At 41.3% G+C, this 18,355-nt stretch overlaps 1 protein-coding gene across 1 annotated transcript; it reads left to right on the forward strand.

Annotated features, from left to right (window-relative positions):
- Window positions 1–539: 539 nt before the first annotated feature.
- On the forward strand, window positions 540–3,659 carry LOC109237086. The gene has a single exon (XM_019403343.1). It carries the CDS (start codon window positions 540–542, stop codon window positions 3,657–3,659), a length of 3,120 nt encoding a protein of 1,039 aa, XP_019258888.1.
- Window positions 3,660–18,355: the final 14,696 nt, after the last annotated feature.

An 18,355-nucleotide genomic window follows, 5' to 3' on the forward strand; every position in this document is an offset into this window, starting at 1 on the left:
ATAGGATTAGAGTTATGACAGGGTTCTTATTGAGAATATTACTGTATATTTATTTGTATCAATGCTGAGTCAGCATTATTAGTTAGTATTAGTTAGTCAATAAGTCAATATGTATATATATGTACTGAGAGCAATGTTTTTAGTTTAGTCTTGGTTAATATCAATTTCAGTTAACCGACTCTGCTCTTCTCTCTGTTATCCTCTCTCTTCGAGAAGCTTCCACAACCTCCATTGGAGGCAGCTCGGAGCTCTCTCATCTCTCAATCTTCACATGGTATCAGAGCGGAGGTCCGATCAACGACCACGCATCATATCTCTTTGCTATTTTCAGTTGATTCGAGCAGTCTAGGGTTTCTTACAACTTTTTGATAATCACGATTTGGGGAAAATCTGGATCGAGCACATTCGGTGACGATTCGTTAGCGAATTGAAGAAATTTCAGCTGTACGAAGAACACTCTGACTATCATTCGTAGATTTATCACAAAATCCTCATGGCCGTCACAGATCAAGTTGATGAACACCACAGCAACAAAAAGGATGCAGACGACAATTGATGCTGGGAGTCCATTTTATATACATCCTTTCGATAGCCCAGGATCTAGTCTAGTTCCGATGCCTTTTGATGGAATTGGATACCGCTCCTGGAGGAGGAGTGTACTCAGAGCCCTCTCCGTGAAGAATAAGTTAGGGTTCATTACTGGAGATACTCAAAAACCTCTTGTGACTTCTCCACTCTTTCGCCAATGGGAAAGATGTGATGATATGGTCACCTCGTGGATTCTGAATTCTCTATCGAGAGATATAGCTGACAGTGTTGAGTATGTGAATGATTCCGTCGAATTGTGGAAAGAGCTTCAGGATCGATATGATCAGACGAATGGGGCCAAATTGTACCAAATTCAGAAGGAAATCAACGATTTGAGCCAGGGAGTACTTGATATTACTGGATATTACACGAAGATGAAGAAACTCTGGGAGGAATTGAATACTCTCAGTGTTAAGGCTCATTGTAGTTGCATATGCACCTGTGGAGCGAAGGAGAACATGCATAAGGCAGAGCAGGATAGGAGACTCATACAGTTCTTAATGGGACTTAATGAGATCTATACAGTTGTTCGAGGGAGTATACTTATGATGAATCCGTTACCAAATATGGCACAAGCATTTGCCCTCCTGATACAAGAAGAAAAACAGAGGGAATTTAAGCCCAGAAATCAGCTGGATATTGATTCTACAGCACTGAATGCAAACCTGGAAGGAAGGAATTTTAAAACAAACTATACTGCTGGAACTGGAAACCAAAATGTGAACAATAGGGCTCGACCTTTCTGTGATTACTGCAAACGACAAGGTCACACTAAGGACAAATGTTATAAACTCCATGGCTATCCTCAAAGCTTCAATAAAGGATCACAACAACAACATAGGCAGGGTATGCAAGGGTACAACAACAATACAAGGTTCAATAAGGGAAGAAATGTCACAGCAAATGCAGTGACAAGTGTTGAGGAAGGAGAAAAACTGGAGTCCCAAGGAGAAAGCCAAAACCAAAATGTCAACCTTACAAAGGAGCAATATGGACAGATTGTCAGCCTATTGCAACATTTTCAGACGGGAAGCATTGGAGAAGGCTCAGCTAGTGTGAACATGGTTAGTGGAGCATCAATGAATTTTGCAGGTATGATTGCTTGCACTTCTTCAATTGATTTTGACAACCCATCATGTAGATGCTTTAATGCAAAGGCTGACTTGTGGATATTAGATTCCGGGGCATCACACCACATGACCTTTGATAAATCTCAATTGCACAACATAGTAAATCTCCCTTATCCTCTATTAGTAAAGCTTCCAAATGGCTATAAAGTCAGAGTAAGTGAAATTGGAAGTGTATTCCTAACACCTGAAATCATCCTGTACAAAGTTCTATTCATTCCTTCATTCAAATTTAACTTGGTGTCCATCAGTTCCTTGGCAGTTCATTTAAAGTGTATTGCATCATTCTCAGACACTTCCTGTCTGCTGCAGGCCCCTTCACTGAAGAGGCCTCTGGAGATTGGTAAGTTGCTGGATGGTTTATATTTTCTTTGCTCCAGGTGCTTGAAGAAAGGTAGTTCCAAACAGAAATGTAGTCCTTCTTGTCTTTCCATTCATTCTAGTGATGTAAGGGGTGTACACTGTCTAATTCAGTCTTTCAATGCACTTCCAATTGTAAATAATTCCATTCACAACACCAAGAATAAAGACAGTAACCCTATTTTGTTTTCTGGTTCATCTCATATCAATAATCTAGATGTTTTGTGGCATTTCAGACTTGGCCATGTGCCTTTTAGTAAAATGAAAGGAATTCCTACTATACCTGTAACCTTTTCTGACAAACAGCCTTTTACATGCAATATTTTCCCCATGGCCAGACAATCCAGACTTCCTTTTCTCCAAAGAACGACAGAAACTACTGAAATCTTTGAAATACTTCATGTGGATTTGTGGGGGCCTTATCATGTATCTACACACAACAACTTCAAATATTTTCTAACCCTGGTAGATGACTACAGTAGGTCCACTTGGACACACCTCCTATGTTGCAAAAGCAATGCCTTGCAGATAATAAAGGCCTTTACAGCCATGGTGGAAAACCAATTCAAGACAACTGTCAAATGTGTAAGATCTGATAATGGTCTGGAATTTACCAGCAATGAAGCTGCCACTTTCTTCCAATCCAAAGGAATTAACCACCAGAAAACTTGTCCTTATACACCACAACAAAATGGGGTGGTGGAAAGAAAACATAAATACCTGCTTGAAGTAGCCAGAGCACTCCTTTTTCAATCCAGATTGCCATTAAAATATTGGGGAGAGTGTGTCCTGACAGCAACATACTTGATTAATAGATTACCAACCATTCCTCTAAAGAACAAATGTCCCTTTGAACTATTATACAAAAGGAAGCCAAACTACTCTCACTTGAGAAGTTTTGGGTGCTTATGCTATCCCACAGTACCAAAACCATTCAGAGATAAACTAGAACCAAGAACCAGTCCACATGTATTTGTAGGATATCCTTTTGGTACAAAGGGGTACAAGGTACTAAGTCTGGCCACTAGGAAAATACATGTTTCTAGAGATGTTACATTTTACGAGTCAGTTTTCCCCTTCACTCTTAACTCTACATCAAACATTCCATCTATCCTTCCTAATATACCATTCTTTGAGAATTCCCCTGATTCTACTGATGTTCAACTACACCATCACAATAGTGAAAATACCAATAACCAGGAAACTACTAGTTCTTCAAACTCCAACACATCCTCTAATGTGTCCTCCCCTATGTCCCCTAGTCATGAGTTTCAAATTCCAGTAGACCAACTACAAGATCTGGTCTCATCCCCTCAACCTCTGGCAGAACAACCAACCTTCAGGAGATCCAATAGGGAGCATAAATTGCCATCTCATCTAAATGATTATGTTTATAAAATACCAAATCTGAAGTGTACTGCCAATTTTTCTGTACATGCCATGTCTTCTAGTAATAACCACATCATTTCTGATGCCCTACATCCTAATAGTCAGCATATTGTAGAGAACATTTGCAATGATAGAAAGCCAACTTCATATGAAGAGGCTGCAGTATATCCTGCCTGGCAGAATGCCATGACATAGGAATTTGATGCTTTGTATGCCAACAAAACATGGGATTTGGTTCCCTTACCTAAAGGAAAACAAGCCATTGGGTGTAGATGGGTGTATAAAGTTAAACATAGGGCAGATGGTAGTGTTGAGAGGTATAATGCAAGACTGGTTGTTAAAGGATACACTCAGCAAGCTGGTGTAGATTATACAGAGACCTTCTCCCCAGTGGTCAAGATGACTACTGTGCGGCCACTCATTGCCATAGCAGCAAAGAAGAGGTGGCACATTTCACAACTAGATGTGAATAATGCATTTCTCCATGGAGATTTGTATGAGGAGGTCTACATGCAGACTCCTCCAGGTCTTGAAGTGTCTTCTTCACAACTAGTGTGTAAACTAAACAAGTCACTTTATGGTTTAAAACAGGCAAGTAGGCAGTGGTATGATAAACTAACTGAAGTGCTGTATTCCAGAGGGTATGTGCACTCCGTGCATGATTATTCCTTATTTTACAGAAGACAGAACTCCTCTGTTGTTTTTGTAGCAGTGTATGTGGATGACGTGTTGCTCGCAGGGACCGATTCTAAAGAGATTGATCAACACAAAGTTTTCTTACATGATAAGTTTAAAATCAAGGATTTGGGACAGCTATATTACTTCTTGGGTCTGGAGATCCTTTACAAGTCAGATGGCATTGTTGTCTCTCAAAGAAAGTTTGTTTTAGACTTATTGAAAGACTATGAATGTCTTCATTGTCCACCCCTGACTTCTCCTCTTGATCCCACAATCAAGCTGAAAGCCAAAGAGGGAACCCCACTTTCTGATCCTACTTTCTATAGAAAGTTAATTGGCAAGTTAAATTTTCTCACCAACACCAGGTTGGACATAGCCTATGGGATTCAGCATCTTAGTCAATTCTTGCAAGACCCTAGGGAGCCCCATTTGAAGGCAGCCTATCACATGTTGAGATACCTAAAAGGAGATCCCACTATGGGTCTTTGTTTCATAAATGAAGGTGATCTTTCTCTGACTGCATATTGTGACTCTGATTGGCAGCTTGTCCAGATTCCAGAAGATCAGTATTCGGGTACATTGTGTTCCTAGGTGGAAGCCCAATTAGTTGGAAGTCCAAGAAACAAGAAACTATTTCACTCTCCTCAGCAGAAGCAGAATATAGAGCTCTCAGAAAGGTTGTTAGTGAGCTTGTTTGGCTATCCAGGCTGCTTGAAGAACTTACTGTGTCAATAAATCTACCCATACATGTACATTGTGATAGTCTATCTGCTTTACATATTGCTAGGAACCCTGTATTCCATGAAAGAACCAAGCATATTGAAGTGGATTGCCATTTTGTGCACACCAAGCTTCAAGAGGGTCTCATTTCACTACATCACATTGGGACTGGGCAACAACTTGCCGATGTTCTTACTAAAGCCCTCACCGGAATCAAACATTCTTCTGTACTTGGCAAGTTGGTGTGACTCCTTCACCTCCAACTTGAGGGGGGGGGGGGTATTGAGAATATTACTGTATATTTATTTGTATCAATGCTGAGTCAGCATTATTAGTTAGTCTTAGTTAGTCAATAAGTCAATATGTATATATATGTACTGAGAGCAATGTTTTTAGTTTAGTCTTGGTTAATATCAATTCCAGTTAACCGACTCTGCTCTTCTCTCTGTTATCCTCTCTCTTCGAGAAGCTTCCACAACCTCCATTGGAGGCAGCTCGGAGCTCTCTCATCTCTCAATCTTCACAGTTCTTGTGCACAATAATTTGATATGAGGCAGAAACAAAATTTTAAATCACGTAGTTTCAAATTTCAATGAGTATCACATTTCAATTTATTTATTTTTAATAGAAAACACGCGGTTTCTCTCTTATTGAATTCAATATTTGCAAATACTGTAATTGTACTTCATGTTAAAATCAATCCCCATTCTAGCAGTTAGTGGAAGTCCTTTTTAATTTCCATATGGTATTTGGTACCCATATTAGTGCTCCAACTTACAGCTTGTTTGGATGGTTGTTCCCTATTGTATCTTATTGTATTGTTATCCCAAAATAATGTTTGTTTCGATTGTTTCAATAAAATTAGTTGTATTGTATTGTTAAATCCATTGTTCTGGAACAATGAAAAGACGCCTTTTTTGAAACAACCGATTTGGTGTGATAGATTGTTTCTAATTTTCTTTCCAATTATGCCCTAACTTATTACTCCACAATTCTATTTTACTCTTTACCTTTTTTTCTATTTTAACTCCAAATCTCCAAACTATAACCTATTTTTTTTTCTAGAACTTCCGCCGCCAACGATAAAGGTGTTTTGCCGCCTCCGGTTTTGTTTTTTCTCCTAATTTGCTTTAAACTCAATTCTAATTAGCTGTGCTCCTTTGTTTTGCCTTCTTCTGTCCCGCTCCTTTGTTCTGCTTTCTCAATGTGTTTTGCCTTCTTCTATTTTATTTTTTAAAATTATTTTTATGCATCATTGTTGATAAATTTAATATTTAAACAATTGAGAGTATTTTAGTAATCTTATCAGTTACAGTACAGTATGATATAGTCAAACCAATTCGCAAAATATTATTTAACAATAACAAACAATACAATCTATCCTAACATTGTATTCATAAAATAATACGATACAAAACATTATAAAACGAATGGAAACAATGATCCAAACACAGTGTTATTCGAATTTGCATCGCTTTAGGCTCATTAAAGGAGAACGCACCCCTTATTAAAAAAAATCACATTTTCTAATTCTAACGGGAGACATCTGCTTAAAGATGGACGTAATTTATTCATCTCACTATAGCCATGGATAATTTTTGTTATAGTGATTTTGTTTTTGTTTTTGTTTTTTTGCTAGTGAAAGTTTCACTTATGCTCTTTAATAGTTAAAATTAAATTTGTTAGCAACTCCACAGAGTAATAAGTGAACAAGTCGACCAGGTTTTAGCAAAGCTGGTAAGGCATTGAGTATTCTCCATTTTCATATACTATATGTGTTAGACCAAAATGAGTTAAGTCTTTTAGTCAAACCAATTAATGATAAAGTAGAGAGTAAATCTTAGCCAAACATAATCGGCTTTAGATCTAAGCATAATGGATACTAAAATCAAAGAGATTGAGTTTATGCAATATTTCTTAGGATGATTGAAAGACATTAAATGTAATAATAAGCTTACATCTTTAATATATTGTTCCATATTTATAAAAGCAAAGAAGATAAGGAAGAAATCTCGTTGATAACTATGAGATATAGCTTTATTGATTCAACAATGGAGATTACAACGGTTTGTAACCCAAAATCTGGACTTCTTCCTTTGTTCCTTGGAGGTCTCTCCCGTGTCTTCTGTTTCTTTTTCTTATTCCCAGATCTCCCTCTTCTTTCTCCTTTACCCTCTTTATATATATTGTCAATTTCCCTTTCTACCCAACGATTCTTAACCAGCGTGCCCTCTCTTGACTGCATTCCTCCTCACTCGCCCAACTGTTATATTCTGTAGTGTAAGCCTTCTGATGGCTTGATCTCGGCAGTGGCCGAGATACTCTTCGCCATTACGCCTCGTGGCACGACCATGGCTTGGTCGACCCCTACCATTCCCTTTAACGATAACCATCTGGTGGTCAGATTTTGACTCATACAGTTAGTCCCTCCGCTCGTTGAGGTCACCTTTTGGCGAGATCGATGGGCGGATTCCGTTGATTCAAGAGTTGGGAGAAATCTGGACATGGTTCGAGGGACGAGGTCCTTATGGCGAGGTGGAGATATGATGCTTCAAGGACTTTATTGGGTCGTTACGTCGGTTCAGGGTACCATGAATACCTGTTATGCGTCATTATGGTACACGTTTCCTAGGCACCGTATCGTTTCCCGTGCCCTTTCAGTTTTTTAATTGGCGGCTCTCGGGTTTTCCTGCTCAGGGTATTTGCGTACCAATAAATAGGGGGAATCCCCCATTAGCTTGTTATGCTTTCCAATTTACCTGAGAGAATTTTACAAACTGCCACCTTCTTCAGTTTTTCATACTTCTGCTTTCACCAGAATTGGACGTGACCATTCTTTCTTTTCCTTTATTGTTCCTGTTTGTTTCGATCAAGACAGACGAATGGATGGTACTTCTTCCCAGACTGATAGATTCATTGAAGCTCCGCCGCCGAAAAATGACGTGCCCCTTCTTGAAGAGGGAGTGGAAGTGGTGGAAGACGAGGGATATCCGACAGTGGATGAGATAGTACCCCGCCCCGGGAAGATGAGGACTGACTTTAACAGTCCTCCCGGAAATGAACCGAAGCCTATCCCTTCCACCATGGATGAGGCAGCGATTGCGGCGCTCAAGGCCAAGTGGGGAATCCCCTCTCATATCGAAATGGTACCGGCAGTGGGGAAGGACATTGTACATTTTCACCGCCCGAGATATTGCGCGTATTTTACGTGTACCCCTTTGTTATCGGGTACATGCTTCCTCTCCCCTCTCTGGTGGTAGACTTCTGCCGCTTCTAAGAAGTGTGCCCGGCTCAACTCTCTCTGTACGCGTACAAACTCTTCCTTATGCTTATCAAGTACGCGGAGCTTGCCGGACGAGGAATTTCCTTGGGGCACATGCCTCACATCTTTGCCCCTAATTTTCTTCGGGGTACAATGATCCATATGCGCCATCGAGAAACCAAGAGTTTGGTGGTGAAGATGGACGATAAGGCCAATCACCACTTTTGGGAAAGCTACTTCTATGTGCAGACAGAGCACCTTGTGGCTGACTCCGCAGGATTTCCAAAGATGTGGAACTTTACTCGTGAGTTTTCCTTTGTTTTATTTTGTGATTCCTCTTAAGGTGGTCGTCGATCGTTCTCCTTTAGGTGATATTTCTAAGGACTTGTTTTTACTTTTCCAGCTGAGAGATTACCTCCCCCGCTAGTTGACGATATTCGCGAGTGGGTGAGCGCAATTCTTCCCCATACAATGGGAATTCGTGATTTGGCGTCTTTCCATGAGAAATATGGGCGTAAGCCTCTCACTGGTGAGTCGACCCACTGCAGTTTTTCTTCTCTTTGCCTCATGGTTTAACCTTGTCGTTATATGGTCGTCTTTCTTTGTCGACAGGGAGGGTACGAAGGACGAGGGATCCTCCTCTCGCATTCCGTTAGCCGGAGCCCCTTGCCCGACCTACGCCGAGAGCCGCCGCCCGACCTGTGCCGAGAGCTACTGCCCAATTTGCGCCTGCGGCCGAAGCCGTTCGTGCGGAGTCTATTCCTCAACCTGAGATGCCGGTTCCTGCTATCCGCTCAATGGGCGAATCTTCCCGCGCTGGTAGTGGAGAAGCCCCGTCGAAGAGGCGACGGGTGCTGCTGGAAGTGGCTCCTCAAGCCGAAACATCTTCGAGGGGTGACCTTGCCTTGGCGGTGCCCGAAACTGGCGATGATGCCAACCCGGCCGCAGAGGCTACGCCTGTTGTAAACGGTCATCAAGCTGGTGTGGCAGAGAGACGGAGTTCTGAGGCTGCCGTTGCTGTCTTGGACGGTCCTTCGACATCCCTGCCGAACCGTACTTCTTCTTCGGTTGAGGAGAGGGGAAAAGGCATCATGGTTGATGATTACGAGTCCGAATCCGACATCGATCTTGATGGCGTTAGGATGTTCGAGGAGGGCTTTATCTGAACTAAAGTGAGAGCGGGAGACCTGATCGCAGCCAACCCTGCACTACTATTAAGTAGTGAGAGAGGTCGAAGCAGCTTTTACCCGATTTAGGGTCGGGATCGAATTCCACGGAGAGCTAGATATTGGAGTTGGGTGTCTATCTAAAGTGGAGTTATGTATTTGCTCCAAATTGCACTTCTACACATTTTTGGGTTTTAATTATGATTCTAATTCTATAAACTACAATGCTCAATTAAACTACTATAAGCTAGGATTAAACTATTGCAAGTTGTTCAAATGATTAAAGGGCACTATTGTAGTGACTTCGCCTAGGTGGTCAATTAACGGAATCTTGAGTCTAAAGCTAGATTGACACATTTGGGGAGTATGATATAACCATTGCTCGATTCTACTCACTCTATACCTCTCGGTAGTTCGAGTGATTTTGCCCGAATTGGCTTTCTCAAGACCAATTGGGTATGCAAATTTGCACAAGCAATTGAGGTTCAAGTCGGGTATTACGATCTCTTGGTTTAACCCTTTAATTAGGGCTGTCAATTCTCTTGAGTACGCCCCAATTCCTTGTTGGACTAATTCTAGAGACTTAGTCTCTCTTTCTCAAGAAGAGCAAAAGTAAACTAAACACAAACTAGTGTTTGCAACCACTAATTTTAGCAATTAAACTTGGAATTAGCCTAAATATCAAACGCCCATAGTCAATCAAGCTCTAAAATACAAGACCCATCAATTACCCACACTAGGGTTGAGCCACAACCCTAGCTGATGGGTCTAGCTACTCATATTTAGAGAGAGAAACAAAGAAATAGATGAAAAACAACTCATATTAATTAATTGCTCAGATAAACTAGAAGATTCAATGTTGAAATGAATATAAAATTGCCCAAAATAGCTAAAGAAACGGAAGTCACGAGCGCAGCTCAGTACAAAATCTATCTGGTTAACCTAAAAATGGAAAAGAAGCTATTTATACTAAGCTGAAATGTCTGGAAAAAAATACCCCTGCGGGGTTAGTGCGGACCGCACAAAATCATGTGCGGCCGCACTAGGGCTTTGAACTTGACAATACTGCTCTTTAAACTTGGGTAATGCGGACCGCAAAGAATGGACTGCGGCCGCGATGGCTTCTAGTGCGGTCCGCATGAAATGGAGCGCGGACCGCATTGGCTTCATTCTCCGAAAATAGCAACTCTCTGATTCTTGGTTGTGCGGACCACACTAAATCAAGTGCGGCCGCTGTAACTTCAGTGCGGACCGCATTAAATCCCATGCGGCCGCATTGCCTGATTTTCCTGAGTTGCATACTCTCTGAACCTCACTTGTGTGGACCGCACAGAATGGTGTGCAGCCGCACTTGCCTTGTTTTGCCTGAGCTTTGTCTTGCTTTGATACTTGTGCAAGTTTCACTCCTTTTGAGCTGATCTTTGACATCTTGTCACCTTGTTGATCAAACCTGTAATCAAGCACAACTTGTGAGCCTTTTTGGGACTATTTTGTACAAATTTCTAATCAAAACATAAGCAAGGAGGAGTATAAAATGTATCAAAATCCCTAGTTATCAACTCCCCCAAACTTAAGCTTTTGCTTGTCCTTAAGCAAACAAAATAAGACCCACCCCTTAAGAGAAAATCCAAGACAATTCAGTTATCCTAAAGTGACCTCATTTAGCATCAATTGGGACTAAGAATTGCCCTCAATACACATGAATCATTAACAACATTTACTCTTTTAAAACACCATGGATCAAGTGTGACACAGGAACATCAAGAGTTGACTCAACACATCAAAGGACTCTTTCTATTACTTNGCCAACCCTGCACTACTATTGAGTAGCGAGAGAGGGGTCGAAGCAGCTTTTACCCGATTTAGGGTCGGGAGTCGATTTCCACAGGGAGCAGATATTGGAGTTGGGTGTCTATCTAAAGTGGAGTTGTGTATTTGCTCCAAATTGCACTTCTACACATTTTTGGTTTTAATTATGATTCTAATTTTATAAAACTACAATGCTCAATTAAACTAAAATAAGCTAGGATTAAACTATTGCGAGTTGTTCAAATGATTAAAAGGCACTAGGGTAGTGGCTTTCGCCTAGGTGGTCAATTGACGGATTCTTGAGTCTAAAGCTAGATTATCACATTTGGGGAGTATGATATAACCATTGCTCGATTCTACTCACTCTATACCTCTCGGTAGTTCGAGTGATTTTGCCCAAATTGACTTTCTCAAGACCAATTGGGTATGCAAATTTGCACAAGCAATTAAGGTTCAAGTCGGGTATTACGATCTCTCGGTTTAACCCTTTAATTGGGGCTATCAATTCTCTTGAGTACGCCCCAATTCCTTGTTGGACTAATTATAGAGACTTAGGCTCTCTTTCTCAAGAAGAACCAAAGTCAACTAAACACAAACTAGTGTTTGCAACCACTAATTTAGCAATTAAACATGAAATTAGCCCAAATATCAAACACTCATAGTCAATCAAGCCCTAAAACTCAAGACCCATCAATAACCCACACTAGGGTTGAGCCACAACCCTAGCTGATGGGTCTAGCTACTCATAATTAGAGAGAAAAACAAAGAAATAGATGAAGATAAACTCATAATATTTAACTACTAAGAAGAACTTGAAGATTCAATGGTAAAATTAAGCTAAAATTACTCAAAATAGCAAAATAACCCAAGTCACGAGCGCAGCTCTACGTACAAAACTATCTGATTACCTAAAAATGGGAAAAGAATCTATTTATACTAGGCTAAAAATCTCGGACAAAAATACCCCTGCGGGGCTAGTGCGGACCGCACAAAATCACGTGCGGACGCACTAAGGCTCTTGACTTGAATTTCCAGCTCTCTGAACTTGGGCAATACGGACCGCACAAAGTCTAGTGCGGCCGCGGTGGCTTCTAGTGCGGTCCGCATGAAATGGAGTGCGGACCGCATTGGGCTTCAAACTTGAAATTGACAACTCTCTGAACCTTCTCTCTGCGGACCGCACTAAATCGTGTGCGGCCGCATTGATCCCAGTGCGGACCGCACAAAACCTCGTGCGGCCGCATTGCCTTTGTGCCTGAATAGCACCCTCTCTGAACCTCACTTGTGCGGACCGCACAGAATGGTGTGCGGCCGCACTGGCCTATTTTGCCTGAGCTTTGTCTTGTCTTGGTACTTGTGCAAGTTTCACTCCTTTTTGAGCTGATCTTTGACATCTTGTCACCTTGTTGATCAAACCTGTAATCAAGCACAACTTGTGAGCCTTTTTGGGACTATTTTGTACAAATTTCTAATCAAAACATAAGCAAGGAGGAGTATAAATGTATCAAAATCCCTAGTTATCAAGGCCCTTCCCGAATACTCGAAATTCCGCCGGATCTCAACCTTTTACGAGACACGGTGGATTTTATGCCGCAGTTTGACCTTCTATTGCTCTACTGTAGAGAGCGGAGCTCTTCAGGATGTTAGTGAAGCCTTTTTTTTCACGCGGTGTGGCCGCGATGGGCCTAAGGCTAAGCCCCCCCCCCCCCTTTTTGTTTGTTTTTTCTTGTTTGCTTTGTGACTTGATCTTTACTAACCCCTTTCCTCTCTTTGTTTTTAGTCTTACATGCTGGAGATCGAGAGTGATCATAGAGCCGAGACTCGGGCCGAAATTTTTCTGAAGATGCTTGAAAAGTATCGGCGGTATCACAATAAATGCCGTGAGATGCACAAACGGCTCAGGGTGGGTACTGGCACCCAATACATCAGGGAAGAGTTTGAGAAAAGGGATCAGGAGCTGATGCAGTCCATTTGCAGATACAGTGAGCTCGAGGAACTGCTCCGTACCAAAGACGAGGAACTCGAGGTGGGCAAAGGGGTTGCCGTGGAGTGCGAGGACCTTTAGGCGAAGGTGTTGTCTCTGCAGGCCGAACTCGAGCAGAATGCTACCAGAGTCGAAGCTTTGAGCGCAGAATGGATGTGGAAGTTGGCCGAGCTAGAAAAGAAAGTGGCCAAAATGGAGAGTGCCGAGGAGGCTCGGACATCGACTTTGGCGAGGCCGGCGGAGCTGGAGGAAAATATCCGCGTCCTCCAATCTGAGCAGGAATCTGAGAAGAGCTACGGCCACGCTGATGGCGGCGCGGCTCGAGGAGCGTATTGGTGAAATCGACCGGGAGGCTTCGAGCCTAGGAGACCGGGTCATGGCACTCGAGGCCGAGAAGGAACAGCTGTTGGCCCAGGTCGAGTCTGCCTCTGCCGCGGTCCACACCGCCTATATGAGTTATGGGTCCATGCCGAGGCCCAGCGAGATATTTACAAGGGTTTGTGGGAGGCGGGGACCGTCTCAAAGGCCACCTTTGAATATGCTCGGGCAAAGGCACGCGAGGCTCGCACTGCCTGTGGATATGACCCTGCGACTCCGAAGGCTGGGATGGCATCGATAACGAGGATGAGCTCCTTTCTGATGATGATGGTGATATCGAGGAGAACGGTGGTGGGGATGATGCAGAGTGACGTTTTTGCTACATCCTATGTACTTAGTTTTTTTTTGTTCTTTCATTGTTTACTTTCTTTTCTCAAGGGCCCGTTTCGGCCCTTTGTAAGGTGCAGCTATCGCGCATGTACATTTGAATATAATAGTTGTTTCGTCTTCATTTGTCTATCTTTTGATTTTCACTGTGATGAGTCCTTGGCTCTTTTGATTGTAAATTCGAATTTGTGAGTTTGGGCGAGGTCGACTTTTGACTTGCCAACTCAAGCAGAACCAACCTTAATTCGGACGAGGTCGAGATTAGATTCTCCATTCTTGGGCGGAGTCAATTTCTAACATATATTCGAACGAGGTAGAAATTATAACCAGTTGTAAATTCGAGAAAGGTCGAACTTCTCTTTTGGCGAAGGCCGATGGCCGTACGGGTGTTATTTCGAGAAAAGTCGAAATTGTAACCCGTTGTGTATTCGAGCGAGGCCGAACTTCTTTTTTAGAGAAGGCCGATGGCCGTAGGGGTGTTATTTTGAGCAAGGTCGAAATTGTAACCCGTTGTGAATTCGACCGAGGTCGAACTTCTTTTTTGGCGAAGGGAGATGGCCGTAGGGGTGTTATTTTGAGCAAGGTCAAAATTGTAACCCGTTGTGAATTCGAGCGAGGTCAAATTTCTTTTTTGGCGAAGGCCGATGGCCATAGGGGTGTTATTTCGAGCAAGGTCAACATTGTAACCCGCTGTGAATTCGAGCGAGGTCGAATTTTATTTTTGGCGAAGGCCGATGGCCGTAGGGGTGTTATTTCGAGCAAGGTCGAAATTGTAACCCGTTGTGTATTCGAGCGAGGTCGAATTTCTTTTTTGGAGAAGGCCGATGGACGTAGGGGTATTATTTCGAGCAAGTTCGAAATTGTAACCCGTTGTGAATTCGAGCGAGGTCGAATTTCTGTTTTGGCGAAGGCCGATGGCCGTAGGGATGTTATTTCGAGCAAGGTCAAAATTGTAACCCGTTGTGGATTCGAGCGAGGTCAAACTTCTTTTTTGGCGAAGGCCGATGGCCGTAGGGGTTTTATTTCGAGCAAGGTCAAAATTGTAACCCGTTGTGTTATTTCCGTTGGGGAACATTACTCGTTGTCGTGCTGTTTACGCGTGCGTCAGGGCAAATCTTGGTTTGCTTAATTTCGTTTTCATTTTGGAGAGTACTGTGCGTTTCCTAGGTGAGTCCCCGTTCGCTTAATTTTGCTTTTATTGGAGAATGCCGCGTGTTTTATGGGCGAGTCCCAGTTTACTTAATTTTGCTCTCACTGGATAATGCTGCGTGTTTTACGGGCGAGTCCTAGTTTGCTCAATCTTGCTTTTACTGGAGATCGTTTTTCGATAGTTGATCTGTACCGAGCCATTTCTGTTATTTGTGATGTGCTGCGGCTTAGAGGGTTTTGCTCGGTAATTACTTGCGAGATGGCACACTACGGAACCATTTTCTGGGGTGTTTCGGCGGCGTTGGTCCCTTGCTCGCGTACCTATGCGAATGCTCGCGTTCCTGTTTTGAACCAACAAAAGAGTGAAGATAAACCAAAATGAAATTGTCTATTGCCTTAGCCTAGCAAGCCGGTGAAAGGAGGAGCGGTGTTGTAGGGTTACTCGCTTCGCCTAGTACTCGAATAGTGGTTTCTGATTTGGCAGCCTCATTTAGCTTCACCATTTAACTGCGTCTAGACTTCTTGTGGGTTGGGCTTACCTCACCCGTTGGGACATCGAGGCCGAGTCCCGGTCCGACACGCATACACAATAAGGGAAACATGTCATGCTTTGCTCATAAATCATCCAGCATGCGTGATACGAAAATAATGCGGGATATGCCTGATCTTCCAAAGGGTCATGCAGTAGGTTATCATCCCTCCCCAGGGGTGGAAGTACAGGTCGTTATACCGGGTGAATACATCGCGTGGGATAGCGGTCATGCCAAGCACATAGTGACTGTGGTTCTACTTAAATCGTTCATATGACTCGCTAAACCCATCGTTACGGGTGGGGCATGAGTCTCGTATAGACATCGGTCATGATTTTTATTTTGTGTAGAGATCTGACCTAGATTGATACGGTTATTTCAAGAACTTATCTACCATTCTTTCAACTTGGCGTTGTCACCGAAATGGTGAGGTTGTAACAGCCCTGAAGTAATACTTGACTGGTTCTAGATATAAAGGAAACTAAAGAATTTGGCTAAGAAATTCCCACAGACGGCGCCAAATTGTTTGACCAAAATGTGTTAAGCCTTTCAATCAAACTAATTAATGATAAAGTAGATGGTAAATCTTAGCCAAACATAATCGGCTTTAGATCTAAGCATAATGAATACTAAAATCAAAGAGATCGAGTTTATGCAACATTTCTTAGGATGATTAAAAGATATTTTAATTGTAAATAATAAGCTTACATCTTTGATATACTGTTCCGTATTTGTAAAAGCAAAGAAGATAAGGAAGAAATCTCGTTGATAACTATGAGATCTAGAGATTACAAAGGTTTGTAACCCAAAATCTGGACTTATTCCTTTGTTCCTTGGAGGTCTATCCCGTGTCTTCTGTTTGTTTTTCTTATTCCCAGACCCCCCNATTCCTGTCATATCCCCACCTATCACGCCATTTCTCACCTTCAAATAAACAATTCATTATGTCAAAATAATAATAATACTTCATGGACTTTTGCAAGATCTCCCTTTTTTTTTTTTAATGTGTGGTGCGAATACGACTAATTGAGAAAGAATAAAAGATAAAAAGAACTAAGAAATGACATTAGGGACAATGGATATGTCGACAAGAAAACATGCCTCAACCCGAGAGGGGTCTGGTTGTGGTGGTCCCTCTCCTTCATAATGGTAGTATTTCATAAATCACATATTTTACGAAAAAAAACTAACCTCATTGTCAGTTTGGATTTCAAAGCATATTAGTCATTTTATTTCAAAATAAATAAGGAAACGAAGACTGTAAGGTTTATTCAGAAAAAAACATATATTTCGGTATTCAAAAATCAAACCAAAATCGTTTTTCAGAAGCTAAAAGCAATCTGAAGAAGAGTTTCCAGAAAAAGCTAAACACTATTGTTTAATATTGTCCAAAATCTTAATCTGAAAGTCATCCAAATATATGCAACTTATATTCAACTTTATGTTTTAATTTTTTTTTTTCAGTTATCTAATTTTCTAAAAACTAAATCCAAGCGCTAATGAAGTGTTTTTTTAGTTTTTATCCGTGTACGTTCGGCATTTGCATTGATTTTTTGAATAATTGAATTTATTCCTCATAAAAACCATTAAAAGAGAAAGTATTTTCTATTAAAAAAATTTCATATTCAAGATTCAAACCCCCACAGTATTGTAGTAGAAAATAAAGAAAAACCTAAACGCGGGTAAGCAACAAAACAATGCAAAATTTGACTTTTGTCACCATTTGGAAGGAAATTTAAGTTCACAAGAAAAGTGCAAAAACGAGCGTGTGTTTCGGTTTTTGCGTTGGTGGGTGGTGTGGGACCACATAATGTGTGGGGCCCTTTAACCGGTTTGGAAATAATATGAACGTTGGAAGGAGGGATTTTTCTACTCATTGCTGATCCATTTGTTTGCCCTTTCTAATAATTTGTCTCACCGGCAATAGCCGGTTGCTTTTGCCATGAAATTTGCCATGTAGGCTCCATGTCATTACCACATAGGTATAACATTTACTTATGTGGATTGAACATGCATTTTTTATTTATTTCATTAAGTGATGGAACTTAGAGAGGATTGGATTTAAATACTGAATCTTGAAGGTAAATTGCATTTGAGGTTAACTTTTGTACAAAATTATTACAATTGCTACCTAATAAGGAAAAATTATTAAACCCCCTTTGTCTCTTAACTATTTTTTCCCGAACTATACAAAGCAAAATATGTCCAAGAAAAAGTAAAAGAAAATTTGTGTAGCTAATAATAGAACACCAAACAAATCATTGTGGTTAAAAAAATGCAAGTTGGATTACTCAGTTTTAAATAAAAATAAATATAATTATTTAACTAAAAAATAGTTTCAGGAATAAACAATTAAATTTATTTTTGACGAGGTCATTAACAATCGGTAAGTTCAATGGAATGAAACGTAGAATCAAGCTACTAGTGTTGTGAGTAAATTAATGAAATTAAGCAAATAAAAGATAAGAAATATCCTATTAATTATCGTTGTGAACTACAATGCTTTGCTAGATCAAGAAAGATTGCCTCGCAATAATACAACAACTTTAAGTTAAGAGTAGGATCAGTCGATTGTGAATTGTATGGGTCAGAATCCCACCCCACGATAATTAACGAAGCTAATCCCGTCTTAAGCTAATTCATGATTAATTAGTGGTACGACCACTCGAATTAACGGTATTTGACCTTTATCTGATTCGATCAACAAGGCCACGGCCCATCCGCCACCATGAAGGCGAAATCTCAACGTGGTCACGACCACTTATTGCCAGCTCACGAAGCTCACAGCTATAAATACCAAGAGAAGAAACCCTAGAAAGGGGGCTTCTTCTTCGCCACTATTGACGAGAGAAAAAAGAGACAACGATACCCATATTATGGGCAAGAGG

The sequence above is a fragment of the Nicotiana attenuata genome, unplaced genomic scaffold (assembly GCF_001879085.1).
Source record: "Nicotiana attenuata strain UT unplaced genomic scaffold, NIATTr2, whole genome shotgun sequence".
NCBI classification, from domain to species: Eukaryota; Viridiplantae; Streptophyta; class Magnoliopsida; order Solanales; family Solanaceae; genus Nicotiana; species Nicotiana attenuata.